Source organism: Lipotes vexillifer, unplaced genomic scaffold, assembly GCF_000442215.2.
Source record: "Lipotes vexillifer unplaced genomic scaffold, Lipotes_vexillifer_v1.1 scaffold217, whole genome shotgun sequence".
Classification (NCBI taxonomy): Eukaryota; Metazoa; Chordata; class Mammalia; order Artiodactyla; family Lipotidae; genus Lipotes; species Lipotes vexillifer.
Window position 1 is genome coordinate 6,397,816 of NW_006788200.1, and position 14,796 is coordinate 6,412,611.

The 14,796-nt window shown below is 42.7% G+C and overlaps 1 protein-coding gene across 2 annotated transcripts in view; it reads left to right on the forward strand.

The window, feature by feature from the left end:
* The window catches only part of KDM3B (lysine demethylase 3B), a 59,603-nt gene that overhangs the window by 43,943 nt on the left and 864 nt on the right, over positions 1–14,796 (forward strand). For both annotated transcript variants that reach the window (XM_007461415.1, XM_007461416.1), the window contains exons 13-24: positions 1,112–1,239; positions 2,323–2,602; positions 3,347–3,603; positions 6,462–6,728; positions 7,533–7,704; positions 8,102–8,192; positions 8,336–8,466; positions 9,423–9,542; positions 10,777–10,916; positions 11,197–11,373; positions 12,221–12,355; positions 14,206–14,796. The exon at positions 14,206–14,796 is cut by the window's right edge. In XM_007461415.1, the coding sequence (XP_007461477.1) occupies positions 1,112–1,239; positions 2,323–2,602; positions 3,347–3,603; positions 6,462–6,728; positions 7,533–7,704; positions 8,102–8,192; positions 8,336–8,466; positions 9,423–9,542; positions 10,777–10,916; positions 11,197–11,373; positions 12,221–12,355; positions 14,206–14,286 (1,979 nt within the window). In that variant the 3' untranslated portion in view covers positions 14,287–14,796. The remainder of the gene's footprint in view (positions 1–1,111; positions 1,240–2,322; positions 2,603–3,346; positions 3,604–6,461; positions 6,729–7,532; positions 7,705–8,101; positions 8,193–8,335; positions 8,467–9,422; positions 9,543–10,776; positions 10,917–11,196; positions 11,374–12,220; positions 12,356–14,205) is intronic.

Here is a 14,796-nt window from a genome sequence, read left to right on the forward strand (position 1 = left end):
GTTTATAAAAATCCAGCTGAAGCTAATCAAAGCTCTTGAATCCATGAAGAAGGCAGCTTAACAGTAGGAATGAATTGTCTTGTGGCAGCTTACTTCATTGATTCCTCCAGATAGACTGTTTCCAGCTTCCACAGTTCCATTAACATACACACACTGAAGTTGGTGAATCCTCTGCCTATATTCTTCTCCACTTTGGGGAGCCACCCCCTGGATCTTTATAACCCAGTGCATGTGAGGCAGAAGATCTCCTTGAGTGCAGTGGTCAGATGTCTGCTCCCTACCGATCCTAAGCATTGGTTAAATGTTTGTGTAAAGTTTACATTGGTCTATTTTTTTTTTTTAGGTATAACTTACAGTAAATCTCAAGTATACAATTCAAAATGTTTACATATGCTTGAACAATAGGGAATCTACCCCTAGAGTTTCTGCTAAAGGACACCTTGTTAACGTTTACTAGAGGAGGGAGGGAGTGTAGCTTAGTGGTTAGGCGTGCACAGAACTTTAGTGCTAGATAGACCTGGGTTAAAGTCTTGGTACTTTCATTTACCAACTTTATGTACTTAAGCAAATAACCTAACTTCTCTGAGTCTCAGTTTCATCATCAAAAATTGAGGGTACTGGGCTTCCATGGTGGTGCAGTGGTTAAGAATCCGCCTGCCAATGCAGGGGACAAGGGTTCAAGCCCTGGTCCGGGAAGATCCCACATGCCGCGGAGCAACTAAGCCCGTGTGCCACAACTACTGAGCCTGCGCTCTAGAGCCCGCGAGCCACAACTACTGAGCCCGCGTGCCACAACTACTGAAGCCTGTGCACCTAGAGCCCGTGCTCCACAAGAGAAGCCACTGCAATGAGAAGCCCGCACACCGCAATGAAGAGTAACCCCCACTCACCGCAACCAGAGAAAGCCCACACACAGCAACAAAGACCCAATGCACCCAAAAATAAAAAATAAATAAAAATTTTTTAAAAATAGCTTTAAAAAAAATTGAGGGTACAGGCTGCTACCTCATTGAAATGTGGTAAAGCTTGAGAGAGATAATGTAAATAAGGTCTTTAGCACAATACCTGGCACATACAATTATTCTAAGGTTAATTGTTTTTTTTTTTCCAGCTCTTTACAATATTGGAGACATGGTACATGCTGCCCGGGGCAAGTGGGGAATTAAAGCAAACTGCCCTTGTATTAGCCGGCAAAACAAATCTGTGTTGAGACCTGCTGTCACTAATGGGATGTCACAGGTAAAGTGGTGTGTATAGGTACAACTGAGGGAAACTCAAGTTCTTTGTACCAGGAAGTGCCTCATTTTCACCTCTGTTGTCCCAGGCTACTGTCAGATTCCTGGGGAATTAGGGGATGGGGAGGCCTGTCTAGAGAGAGCCCCAGAAGTTACTCAAGGGATTTAAATTCCCCCTGACTGGTATGAGTTTCACTTCATGTGTCTTTAAAACCAATTCAGGCTTCTTTGATAAATAGCACAAAGAGATTCTTTGCATCTTGTCAAGATTTGTACCTCAGGTTCCTTGTGTAGGTGAAGAGTACAGAAAAGGTCATTAGGAATACAGTCCTATTTGTGTGCATGGTCCCTGCCTTGTCATGTTAGGTACTGAGGAAAGAAATATGAATATTAGCCTGCTGATCTGGGATCATTCTACCCTGAAAGCAGTCCTAAGCCTTCACAGAGAGGCAGTGATTTTCTCATTGCTCTGTCAGAGGTGGAGGTCATTCTGATGTGATGGTGACTATTTTGAATAAGAGGCTATTTAAAAAAAAGAAAAAAACCACACATACACCTCTACATTCGGAGGGCTTTCCAGGAATGCTACACATGATCAATAAGAGGTACAGGGATTAATGCTGAGAGATCTCAAAATATCTTTTCAGTAGAGTTGACATATTAGAGCAAATCATCTGGAAAATTCAATAATAGAATAATAACCATTTTATTGAGCATTTATGTGTGCCAGACACTATGCTGAGCTCTTTGCATATATCAGTACTATCTCATTTAATCCTCAGAACAGCTCTATGCGGTCAAGTTCTAATCACCAATTTGCCAGTGCAGAATTTGAGCCTCAGGCATGCCAAACAAAAACTGTTTTATTTTCAAGTCTTGTTCACTGCTCTTTCCACAGAACCAAGCATAGTTTCTGTCACACTGTAGGACTCAACAAATATATGTTAAATTAATGAATGAGTGAAATAGCAGTTTATGGGACAGTTGCTTTCCCAGACCTGTTTAGTGTCAGCTGTCATTACTATTTGCATTATATTTTTTCTACACAAGGACAACACTTTAACCATGTTGGTGTTCTGTGCTATAGCTTCCTAGCATAAACCCTAGTGCCTCTTCTGGAAATGAAACCACCTTCTCAGGTGGAGGAGGAACTGCATCGGTAACACAACCAGAGACTGACCATGTTGCCAAAGTCGACAGTACTGACATCAGATCTGACGAGCCTCTGAAAGCAGACAGTTCGGCGTCAAATAGCAATAGTGAGCTAAAAGCCATCAGGCCCCCTTGCCCTGACACAGGCCCACCTTCCTCTGCCCTGCACTGGTTGGCGGATTTAGCAACTCAGAAGGCTAAGGAAGAAACAAAAGGTGAGATTAACACAAGCCGCTGCCCTGCCTGTGGGTGGAACACTTGAGTTATTCTGGGATTCTTCAAACTCACACATTACCATCCACATTTTTGAAACATGCCACTTGCTTTCTCTGGCTGATCATGTAAAATGAGGGAATCTCTTTCCACTTCTTTCTAGAAGTGGAGCTTTTTAAAAAAGGCACATGCCTGGGTTCTACCCCAAACCTCTTTAGTCAAAATCAATATAAGATTTTTAACAAGCTTCCCAAACGGCCCTGATAGCCAGTATTACTAGCCAGGAGGGCTAGACTTGTTTTTCAGTGGGCACAAAATCACCTGGGGAATCGTTAAAAATGCAGATTCCTGTGCCCCACCAGAACTACTAAGTGAAAATCTCTTGGAGTAAGACCAAGAATCTCCATTTTTAACAAGCACTCCAGGTGATTCTAATACAAGTATTCTGGAGACCCACTTGAAGCAACACTGTCTTAGAAAGTGAGGGAGACGAAAGATGGATGGGAACAAAAGGAAGTTTGAAATCCAGATCTGGAAAAGAAAGGAAGAAGTAGGAGAGCTTCTCCTTGGCCCACAAGACCTGCCATAGTCATAGCTCGTCAGGCTTGGCCCAGACAAACCGTACGTAGTTTGGGGGGCCGGGGAGGGGAAAGTCTTTCCTCTTTCCCACTTGGCTGATTTTTAGGAGTCAGTTGCCTGCTGGGTATTCCTTGTGCCTAATGCTATTCCTGGTTATGTTCTTACAGAAGCAGGGTCCCTGAGGTCGGTGCTCAATAAAGAGTCTCATTCACCCTTTGGGCTGGACTCATTCAACTCCACTGCAAAGGTCTCTCCGTTGACTCCAAAGCTTTTTAACAGTCTGTTACTGGGTCCCACTGCCTCCAACAACAAAACTGAAGGCTCTAGCCTTCGAGACCTCCTCCACTCCGGGCCCGGAAAGCTTCCTCAAACCCCCTTGGACACAGGCATACCCTTCCCCCCGGTCTTCTCTACATCCTCAGCAGTAAGTGTCCTCTCTACAACTCTAGCCTTTGCTGCTTTTCCATGAAAGAACCATCAGAGATCTGATAACTGGGTTAGAGGGTATATGACTGACTTGTGTCCTCCACATTATCAGTCCAGCTGACAAGATCTTTCTTTATATTAAATTTTGGGAATGTTTGAGATCCTTTTAAGTAGTAAACCTTTTGTGCCATGTTAGGAAGTCAGTAGAAACTGAGACTGAAGTTTTTCAATCATCAGCAGAAATCACTTTATTTTCTTGACAATAACAGACATTAAATTTTTTTTAAACGTAGGCAGTACATTCATATTGTACTCTCTTGGGTATCTAATAGACGCCTCAAACCTAACACCTCTAAAAACACTCTCCTATTCTTCTGCCTGTGAGCCTGCATCTCCTTTATTTTTTGCTTCTCTTGGTCAGTGGCTTCCAATTCCTTGGCGAAAAATCTTGGAGTCTTTTGGGACTCCCCTCTCATATTTCGTATCTAATCTGTTAGCATAACCTTTCAGTTTGATCATCAGAATGTATTCAGAGTGCACCCATTTCTTATCAGCTCCGCTGCTTCCTCTCCAGTCTGAGTCAACATCCTCTCTTGCCTGAATTTTTGTAGTAAACTCCTTAGACTTCCTCTGTATTTCTTCCCTTTCTACACAGAGCAGCTAGAGTGGTCCTTTTAAGATATGTCACATTATATCACCTCTGCCTAAAATCTTTCAAGGGCTTCCAATTTCATAATAAAAGCAGAGTCCTTTCAGTGGACTATAACGTTCCAGCCCTATCTTTCCCTCACTTCCCTGACTTCAACTACCACTCTCCCTCTTGTTCACTCTGCTCTGGCCACACCCACCTTCTTGCTGTTTCTTGAACATGGCCAGACATGCTGTCTCTTCAGAGCCTTTGCACTTGTCTTTTTCTCCACCGAGAACTCTCTTTCCCATGTCACAACATGGCCTGCTTCTTAATCAACTTCCTCTCCTCCCTCCTGAAATGTCACCTCTTCAGTAAGCCTTCTTCTTAGATCACCCTTTTTAAAAGTCCATTCTACTCCCATCCTCTACTCATGTCTGTTTCCTCTGCACTTTTTTTTTTAACTTTATTTATTTATTTATTTTTGGCTGCATTGGGTCTTTGTTGCTGCGCGCGGGCTTTCTCTAGTTGTGGCGAGTGAGGGCTACGCTTCTTTGCGATGCGCAGGCTTTGCATTGCAGTGGCTTCTCTTGTTGCTGAGCACGGGCTCTAGGTGCGTGGGCTTCAGTAGTTGTGGCACCTGAGCTCAGTAGTTGTGGCTTACGGGCTCTAGAGCGCAGGCTCAGTAGTATGGCACACGGGCTTAGTTGCTCCGTGGCATGTGGGATCTTCCCAGACCAGGGCTCGAATCCGTGTCCCCTGCATTGGCAGGCAGATTCTTAACCAATGAGCCACCAGGGAAGCCCTGCACTTTTTCCATAACACTTATTACTATCTGACTTGCTGTGTTTTGTTTATTTTCTGCCTCACCTCCACTTAAAGGCATTTTTGTCTGTTTTTTGTTTTTTGTTTTTTTTTTTGTTTTTTTGTGCTGCACAGCTTTCAGGATCTTAGTTCCCCAACCAGGGATCGAACCCAGGTCCCCAGCAGTGGAAGCAGAGTCCTAACCACTAGACTGCCAGGGAATTCCCCATTTTTGTCTCTTTTATTCACTACTATATCCCTAGTGCCACAGTGTTTGATACGTAAGTATTTAGTAAGCATTTACTGAACTAATAAATTCAAAACGTACAAAATTTAAATTTTAAAAATACAGTGAAAAGTCTCCTTCCCACTGTTGCCTCCCTTTCTGTAGGTGACCATTGTTTCATGATTGTCCTTTCAGTGATATTAAAATATGTATATAGTTCCCCCCCTACTTTTTATACATTGCTTTTGTATTTTCAGTTTATATATTTCAGAGATCATTTCAAACAAGTACACAAATATGTTTCTCATTCTATTTTATGACTAATGACTGGAATTTGATGAACTGTGGGTGGTTGAGGCTTGTACAATGTGGGTTATTTGTTTCTCTTTTGGATAAACAACCAAAAAAATTACTTTGAGCTCTGTCTTATTTGTACTGCTCCAACTCCCAGTTCTCCTTTTTCTTTTTAAATTTTCCCAGGATGTTATATGATTACATATACTCTGTAGAGATCATGATTAGTGATACTTCAGACATTGTGTTATCAAGTTTACAAAAGCCCTCCCCTTCCTTCACTTCTATGACCTTAGGTATGTCACTTTCATCTCTGGGCCTGAGCTTTCCCACCAGCTGAAACAAATGAGAGATTCTTGGTAGGGGACGGATTGGGGAGTAGGAGACTGCTTCCAGAATATACAGTTATCTTGGGTACTCTGGTACAACTGTTTATTGGGGTACACTCCCTGGTAAAAAAAAATAACTGCCTTGATAAGTCACCTCAGTTACTTAATTGAAGTATATCCGTTTGGGCATGCTGGCCAAAAAAAATGTGTAACCCTCAAAATAAATGATCTTTCTCACTCAGTTAACAGCATTTTGTGATCCCTGCAGTCTACGTGCATATGCTTAAAACGGGGCTGAATGCCAAAGATATTTCTTAAGTCTCAAATCTCCTGCAGTAGAGGGGACCTTTCTGTACTTTTTTTTCATAAATATAAAGCAAAATATGAAGGCTAGGGAAATGTAAGATAGTGACTTAATAGGCTCCCCCCTCCAACTACAAAAGACTTTACAATAACTTTTATGAAATTTAATCAGGTAGATCAGAACTCTGTGTGAATATAACTGTGTGACTGTTTTTGAATACTCTACTGATGGTGCCTCAGTCATACTAACCTGATGGATTTGTGTCTGGCAGGGAGTAAAGAACAAGGCCAGCCTCCCCAACTTCCTTGACCACATCATTGCCTCAGTGGTAGAAAATAAGAAAACCTCAGATGCTGCAAAGCGGGCCTGTAACTTGACTGATACCCAAAAAGAAGTGAAGGAGATGGTGATGGGGTTAAATGTGCTAGACCCCCATACCTCTCACTCCTGGCTCTGTGATGGAAGACTTCTGTGTCTCCATGACCCCAGCAACAAAAACAATTGGAAGATCTTCCGGGAGTGTTGGAAGCAAGGCCAGGTAAGCAAGAATAAGCAGATCCCAGGGTCGGCTGTCTGCCTGCCCACTATAGCTACCAGGATAGTTTCAATTCTCTCTGGGAGACACTTTGCTAAGGAGATTTAGACATATACTAAGTTTGTTGTAGACAGCCTTGCTACTTCGAGTTTTCTTGGATTTTTAAAAGTCAGAAGATTCCTAAAAATACATTGTGGATCTTTTTATTTCTCAGCTGTGTAGCTCTGTGTTCTTAAAAGGGCAGTTGAAATTCCTGTGAGGTTGTGATCTGGCATTAATGACACCTTTAGAGGAAAATCCGTAAGTGTGATATGGGATGAGGCGAAAATGGGTGGAAGTGGGTGGTACTCTTCTAGGTAAATGTTTCAAGACCATACAAGTCTGTGTGATAGTGTGATAACACTTCCTGATTTTTATACATTAGCAGGTGTGAGGAAGGGGGGGGAGGTTGTAGAATTATCTGGATAGTCTTTCATTCGAGATGTGAGGACGTATTCTCAGAGTTTGCATTTGTCAGCTTTTCATCCTCTCGCCTCAAAATAGTGGTAGATACCAGGGCAGCAGAAGTGATTTTTGTGGAATATGCCCCCCCACCCCCCACAGTGAGAATCAAGTGTAATAACAGAGTTGAAGTGTTTTCATTTTCTGTAGCTGACATTGTTGAAATCCATAGATTCTGAAACTGGGAGGGAATAATAAATCATTGTGGAGAAGAGGTTGTCCCCAGGAAACCCTCCTATTCTGTCCCTTAGCCCTGAGCTAAGTATTTCCTAAGTGACTCTGATTGAGATACTTTTGTTTCCACAGCCAGTGCTGGTATCAGGGGTACATAAAAAACTCAAGTCTGAACTCTGGAAGCCAGAAGCCTTTAGCCAGGAATTTGGAGACCAGGATGTGGACTTGGTAAACTGCAGGAACTGTGCTATAATTTCCGATGTGAAAGTTCGGGATTTCTGGGATGGCTTCGAGATCATATGCAGTAAGTAGCTTTGATATCTGGTTCAGTAAAAGCAGACTGCAAAGTAAGCATCTATATGCCCAGCCCTACCGCTGAAATAACAAATTACATCCTCTTAACAGGAGGAACATTGTATCCTGGTGCCAACCAGGTAGCTCTCATGGCAATCACATGGCTCCCAGAGCATACCTGGACTTGAGCACATGATCACATGGGATGTGTGGAGCACTTTCACTTTGAGATGGAAAAATTTATCATGTACTAAAGCAGTGGCTAAGGAAAACAAAGCCCACCTTATCCATTATGGGGGTTTACAAGTCTGAAAATAAGAGTTTAGTCTTCTAAACCTTTCAGTCACTGGAGAATCAGGCAGCAGCCAACCCAGCAGATATTTGTAGGAGTGCTTTCTGTCTTCCAGAGCGATTAAGGTCAGAAGATGGGCAGCCAATGGTGCTCAAACTCAAGGACTGGCCTCCTGGGGAAGATTTTCGGGACATGATGCCAACAAGGTTAGTGAACTACAGTGAGTCTTCTTGAGAGACTTGTGCTTTGCTAAAGCTGTCACAAGTAATCACAGAAAAGTGAACTCTACCTCTTTTCCTTTTTCCCCTATAACAAGCTAAGTCATCTTTCATGCTTTTTTTTTTTATAGGTTTGAAGATCTGATGGAGAACCTTCCTCTGCCAGAATATACCAAACGAGATGGGAGACTCAATCTAGCCTCTAGGCTACCCAGCTACTTTGTAAGGCCCGATTTGGGCCCCAAGATGTACAATGCCTACGGTATGAGGGAGAGGCCATAATTGACCTTTTTGGACACTACTGTTTCCATTTCACCTATAGAGGGAGATTTGTAGTCAGAATCATGTGTAGAGATGATAGAGGGCAAAGTGACAGGCGCTGAAGAAGTTGACAGTATCCAGGATGGTTTACAATATGTTTGCTTTTGCCATTGATTTGCATAATAGCCCTTTGGGCCCAGTACTGTATATGTATGTATGTGTGTATATATATACACACACACACACACAGTAGTTAGAAAGTTTCCTCTCAAAGGTTCCATCCAAGGGACTTCCCTGGCGGTCCAGTGGTTAAGACACTGTGTTTGCACTGCAGGGGGTGAGGGTTCTATCCCTGGTCAGGGAACTAAGATCCTGCATGCCGCATGGCACAACCAAAGATCCTTAGCTTTTAAGAGACTTGATAAGATAAGAGTGAAGACGTCTGAGTACCATGCTACCCAACCAGCTCTTTGTGAAGTCACAGTAATGTCCTAAATCACTGTGAAAGCCAAGCTTCATTTGAGTGTCCATAATGCCCATATCTGTTTTGCTTCTGAAGGGGAGAGATCATTTAGGAGGGTGGAATTGGATCAATGGCCAAAGCTAATGATAGTGTCAACTGAGCTCGAAATCAGTTTTAAAACACTAGAAAAGAGACGAGGAGAATTATTTATTGATAAATAGATATACGTCATTCTCCCAGTGTTACACATTTAAGAACATCTTCGAGTATGTTTTCACTTGTAGGGTCTATATGGATTCTTCAGAATATTGCCCTTTCAGGAATTCTCTGGCTGTCCAGTGGTTAGGACTCCACGCTTTCACTGCCGAGGGCGCAGGTTCAATCCCTGGTCGGGGAGCTAAGATCCTGCAAGCCTTGCGGTGCGGCCAAAAAAGAAAAAACAACAACAACAGAATATTGCCCTTTCACCTTGCATATCTTCCTTTTACCTTCAGGCTTGATAACAGCAGAAGACAGAAGAGTTGGCACAACAAATCTTCACTTAGATGTGTCCGATGCAGTTAATGTGATGGTGTATGTTGGGATCCCCATCGGGGAGGGTGCTCATGATGAAGGTATGATTTCTAGAACCCAGTGCTTCAGCAGAGTGAGGTTTAGCCTCAGGAGTAAAATGGTGTGTCTTTCTCCTCAGTCAGGGCCAGTGGGTTTTTCTTAAATCTCTGCCAGGCATGATGCATAGTAGGTGCCTAGACAAAGAGGTGATTGCAGCAGAGAAGAGTGGTACTTGTGCATCTTTGACCAGAGTTATTCCCTCTCTGGGAATGCTGCCCTTTAACACTGAATATATAGTATCACAAAGAGGAATAAAGAAGAAAGGGCAGGGCTTCCCTGGTGGCGCAGTGGTTGAGAGTCCGCCTGCCGATGAAGGGGACACAGGTTTGTGCCCCAGTCCGAAAAGATCCCACGTGCCGCGGAGCGGCTGGGCCTGTGAGCCATGGCCGCTGAGCCTGCGCGTCCAGAGGAGCCTGAGCTCCGCGACGGGAGAGGCCACAACAGTGAGAGGCCCACGTACCACACACAAAAAAAAAAAAGAAGAAGAAGAAAGGGCAAACTGGCCTACTTGGTCCATCACCCAGTTCAGCTGTGGGGTAATAGGTGATAAAGCCAGGTCATTTGCACAGAGATGAAGCATAAAAGTGATATTTTGCTGCATTGCACTATCCGCTATCTCAGTGTAGAATTAATGTGTGTTAATTATGGAAGTTTTAGAAAACAAAATTTTAAAGAAGAAAACTCAAAATCTCAAAGTTCAAGGATAATCAATATCATTACTTTGGTATATTTCCTGCCACACATTTGCTTTTGATGCTACACATCTGCACATCTTTCCATTAGGCTGTCATTTAAAGCATCATAACAGACAAGGATTAGAAGCCAAGCCTCTTAATTTGCCAGAGAAGCTTTACTCTTCATGGCCTTAAATCCACAGAATCCTAGAGTTTGAAGAGGTCTTGAGAAAGTATACAGTCCACCTACTTACAGCAGGAAATAACCTGCAATTTGAACATAAAATATGGCTACACAGTTTGAGCAGGAAATATGTTTTAAAGGAACACTATAATCTCCAAAAAATGCTGAGTCTCTGTTAAGTATGGAAGATTAGGGTCGCTCTTCCCATGTGTAGGAAGCTTAGACCAATGTGAGTTTTGATTCTTTGATTCTACCTTATATCACTCCAGAGAGATAGAGAATAGTAGAGACTAAACTTGTTTGAATTGGACATTTTGCTTCACTCAGAGGTACTGAAATGGCTGGTTACGTTGAAAAGTGTCACTTTGCTCTTTTCAGAGGTGCTCAAGACAATTGATGAGGGAGATGCTGATGAGGTGACAAAGCAAAGGATTCATGATGGAAAGGAGAAACCTGGTGCTTTGTGGCACATCTATGCAGCCAAGGATGCGGAGAAGATCCGGGAGCTGCTCCGAAAGGTATGTCCCTGGGTGGGCTCCCAGCTCACAGACGAAGGGTCTGGGGATGCTGAGACAGCCTGCCTAGGGTTTCTCACGTGGAGTCCCTTGGCATTAAAGACATGTGCCCTCTGTCAAAATGCCCCATAGGGCTGAATCCACACTTAGAGGATATTGAATAAAGTAGAAACTTTGGCCCACCAGTGATGTTACTGCAGCAAGTTGGATTTATCCTGTTAATAATCTTTATGTATTTATTGATTTTTCCATCTTTGGGTTTTGATCATGGTTTCATGATCAGGTTGGAGAAGAGCAAGGCCAAGAGAATCCCCCTGATCATGATCCAATTCATGACCAAAGTTGGTACTTAGACCAGACCCTACGTAAGCGACTCTATGAGGAATATGGTGTGCAAGGCTGGGCCATTGTTCAGTTCCTGGGAGATGCCGTCTTCATACCTGCTGGAGCCCCACACCAGGTATGTTCCAACTTGGGGGTAGGGCTGGCTCCATAATTCCCATAGTTTCCTTATATCTGTGTTTCTTGCTAATCTGGCAATAGATATAAATGGCTGGGTTAGACTGATTGCTCTTCAAGTGCAACTTATTTTTTGATTTTTAATTTTCTTCCATGTAATTTTATTTTTTTTATTTTTTTTATTTTTTTAATTAATTATTGGCTGGATTGGGGTTTTGTTGCTGCGCACGGGCTTTCTCTAGTTGTGGTGAGCGGGGGCTACTCTTCGTTGCGGTGCACGAGCTTCTCATTGTGGCACTTCTCTTGTTGCGGAGCACGGGCTCTAGTCACACGGGCTTCAGTAGTTGTGGCATGCGGGCTCAGAAGTTATGGCTCACGGGCCCAGTTGTTCTGCGGCGTGTGAGATGCTCCCGGACCAGGGCTCGAATCCGTGTCCTCTGCATTGGCAGATGGATTCTTAACCACTGCACCACCAGGGAAGTCCCCCTTCCATGTAATTTTAAATGCTCATTTAAAGAGTTTTAAATAAGGGAGACTATTAAAGAAAAGGTGAGTCTCTGTTCAGCTACCTATGCCATATCCCTTTTCAGTCCCCTTATCCTGCCTTCTCCAGAAAGTAGCCTACTGTTAACAGTTTGGTGTATATTTTTCCAGATCCTTTTCTGTGCAAATACTAACGTTTTCATCTATAAATGTATACTTATAGTCTTTCTGCATTTGTTGTCTTTCTGAAAATGGAATATCATAAGTATTTCTAAAGTGTTTTTTTAAATGATATGATGGACAGTTTCCACCTGTTGCTGACTCTCTAGTGCCTGATGTTTGCCTCTGTACTTTTCCTCTCCCAGGTGCACAATCTATACAGTTGCATAAAAGTAGCAGAAGACTTTGTATCTCCAGAGCATGTAAAGCACTGTTTCCGCCTGACTCAGGAATTCAGGCATCTCTCTAACACTCATACAAACCATGAGGATAAACTGCAGGTAAAGAACTCCTCCTCCACCCCAACCCTGTCTTCTCATCTCCTACTAGGCTACATACACAGGAGGCACATTCTGCTTTCTGAGGATATTACCTGGGCAGTATAACTGCAGAGAGATGATTAAGGGACCCATGTCTGGGGTATGGAGTCCTCCCTCCAGGAAGTATTTAATCAGTCCTCTTCAGGTTTGCTTTTAGAGAATATGAATCTTTTAACCTAATCACTTCCAGTGTGACAATCTTCTATTTCTCTGCCCCTGGAAGATACAGTGTATCCGTGTTAGTAACTGACTAGACTGACTTCCTCAGTCAGGTGGGAAAAGCACTGTGGCAATGTGTTCTAAACCTCTTTCCCCGAAGCTGCTTCTCACAGCAAATTTGTGTGCAAACTCAGTTCTTTAGAGCCCTGCTAGGGACTGTAATCCATGTCCCTAAGAGTTGTTTCCCACTTGTAGATCTAAGCTGGACAATCAGATTAGGTTTTCCTCTGCTCAGAAATGGATTGGAACTTTAAGGGCAGAATTTCATTGTTAATATACTTGGATGCTTTAATAACATTAAAAAAGGAAAAGAATAAGGAAGCAAGATTTCCCAGGCAGAAAAGAACTTCAGCATCTGAATAGGCGTTCTTCCAGCCTCTCACATGTGACCTGTTTCCCTCCATCGTGCCTGTGACTCAGGTGTGTTTTCTTTGGTCAGTGTCCCATGAGGTTGTAGATTTTTCTTGGTTGCTGGTAGATTTAATCACCTTTAACCCTGAACTTGATCTGTTTTGCTGTTCCTTTTTCAGAAATATGGAATATTTCAACCATAAAGTTCTTATACAAAGTACCATCACATTGACAAATAGATAACATTGATATTATAGATATATAATGCAAGTATTCAGGCATACATATTTCAGACCCCACCTCCATTAGGTCTCTACTTGTTACATGTCACCTCCCAATCCTCTGTCACTGCTTTATTTTCTTCTGTAGTATTTTTCACCATCTAACATACTATGTATTTTATGTTTGTTTCTATCCCTACTAGGACATAAGCTGTTTAAGCTCCACGAAGGCAGGGATTTTACTGTTTTATTCACTGCTTTTCCCTAGCACATAGTAGGTACTCAGTAAATATTTATTGAATTAATACAAAAAATGTAACAGAGAACAGCAAAGGGGGCTTGTGTGCCCATAACTCAGCTTAAGAAATAAAGCATCATATACGTACCACATACACAGTATACACATATACAACAACTACATTATTGAAGCCTCCATGTACTCTTTCCCATTCCACCTCCTCAGAAATAATCACAGTGTTGGTTTAAAACCGTATTTATCCTGTTCACTTTATTTTAATAACTTTTACTTCACATGTGTGTTCCTTTTTGACAAATTAGAAAATATGTATAAGCACAAAAGGGAAAAATACCCAATAAATCCTACATGCCCACTATTGTTTTAGTGCATTCTTATTAGCTACAGGACCTCAGGTAAGATTCTTAACCATGGAACCTCAGTTCTCATCTGTAAAATGGGGATAATAATAGAATCTACCTCATAGTATTATGGTAAGGATTAAATGAAAGTCCACATAAAGAGCTTAACAGTAGTTCCCAGCATATAGAGGATGGTGATTACATAGCCTTTCAAATGATGAAATCATTCTTTTTTGAATATAGACTATATATCTTGTGTGACTTGTAAATCATCTTTTGGGATTGATTTAGGAAGCATGCAGTCCTGGTTGAGGGCTTTCCTCCTAATCAGAAGACTTTTAGTCAGTGTAGGACATAAAATTTTCATTTGCAGAACACAGTCTGTGGCTGCCATAAACTGACTGTGCTGATTGCTCTCTCCAGGTGAAGAACATCATTTATCACGCAGTGAAAGATGCTGTTGGCACCCTCAAGGCTCATGAATCCAAGCTGGCAAGGTCTTAGGCATGGAGAAATTCCAAACTCGCCTGTGAAGCAGGTCTTTCACTCACAACACATACAGGGAACAGCAGGGTTCTCTGCTGGAGCAGAGGTCCTTCACTTGGAGCCAGTGTGGTCAGTATTACAAACTCTCCAGCCACTCTTTGCTGCCTCAACACTGAAGGTTGACACAGGAAAGTCGCACTGTTCACACACACAGTTTCAGACTCCAAGCCAAGGGTGCCACATCCCCATCCTGTGGCCTTTTGGGACTCTGAATTGCCTGAATATCGCTGGGCTTTCCTGTACATTCTCATGATTTGAGATTCGTGGAAACCAGGAATGTGGGCACACCTTTCTTTTCTTTTTCTCTTGTGCCTAGTTAAGTGGGAATGTGTTTGGAGGTAGGGGGAATCACATAACTGGTACAAGTGGGGGCAAATTGCTTAAACACACCTGGTGGAAGCCTGATGGTATCTCTGCACATGACCTCTGACACACCCCATCCCAGGAGCCGGGTGAAGCCTTTCCCTA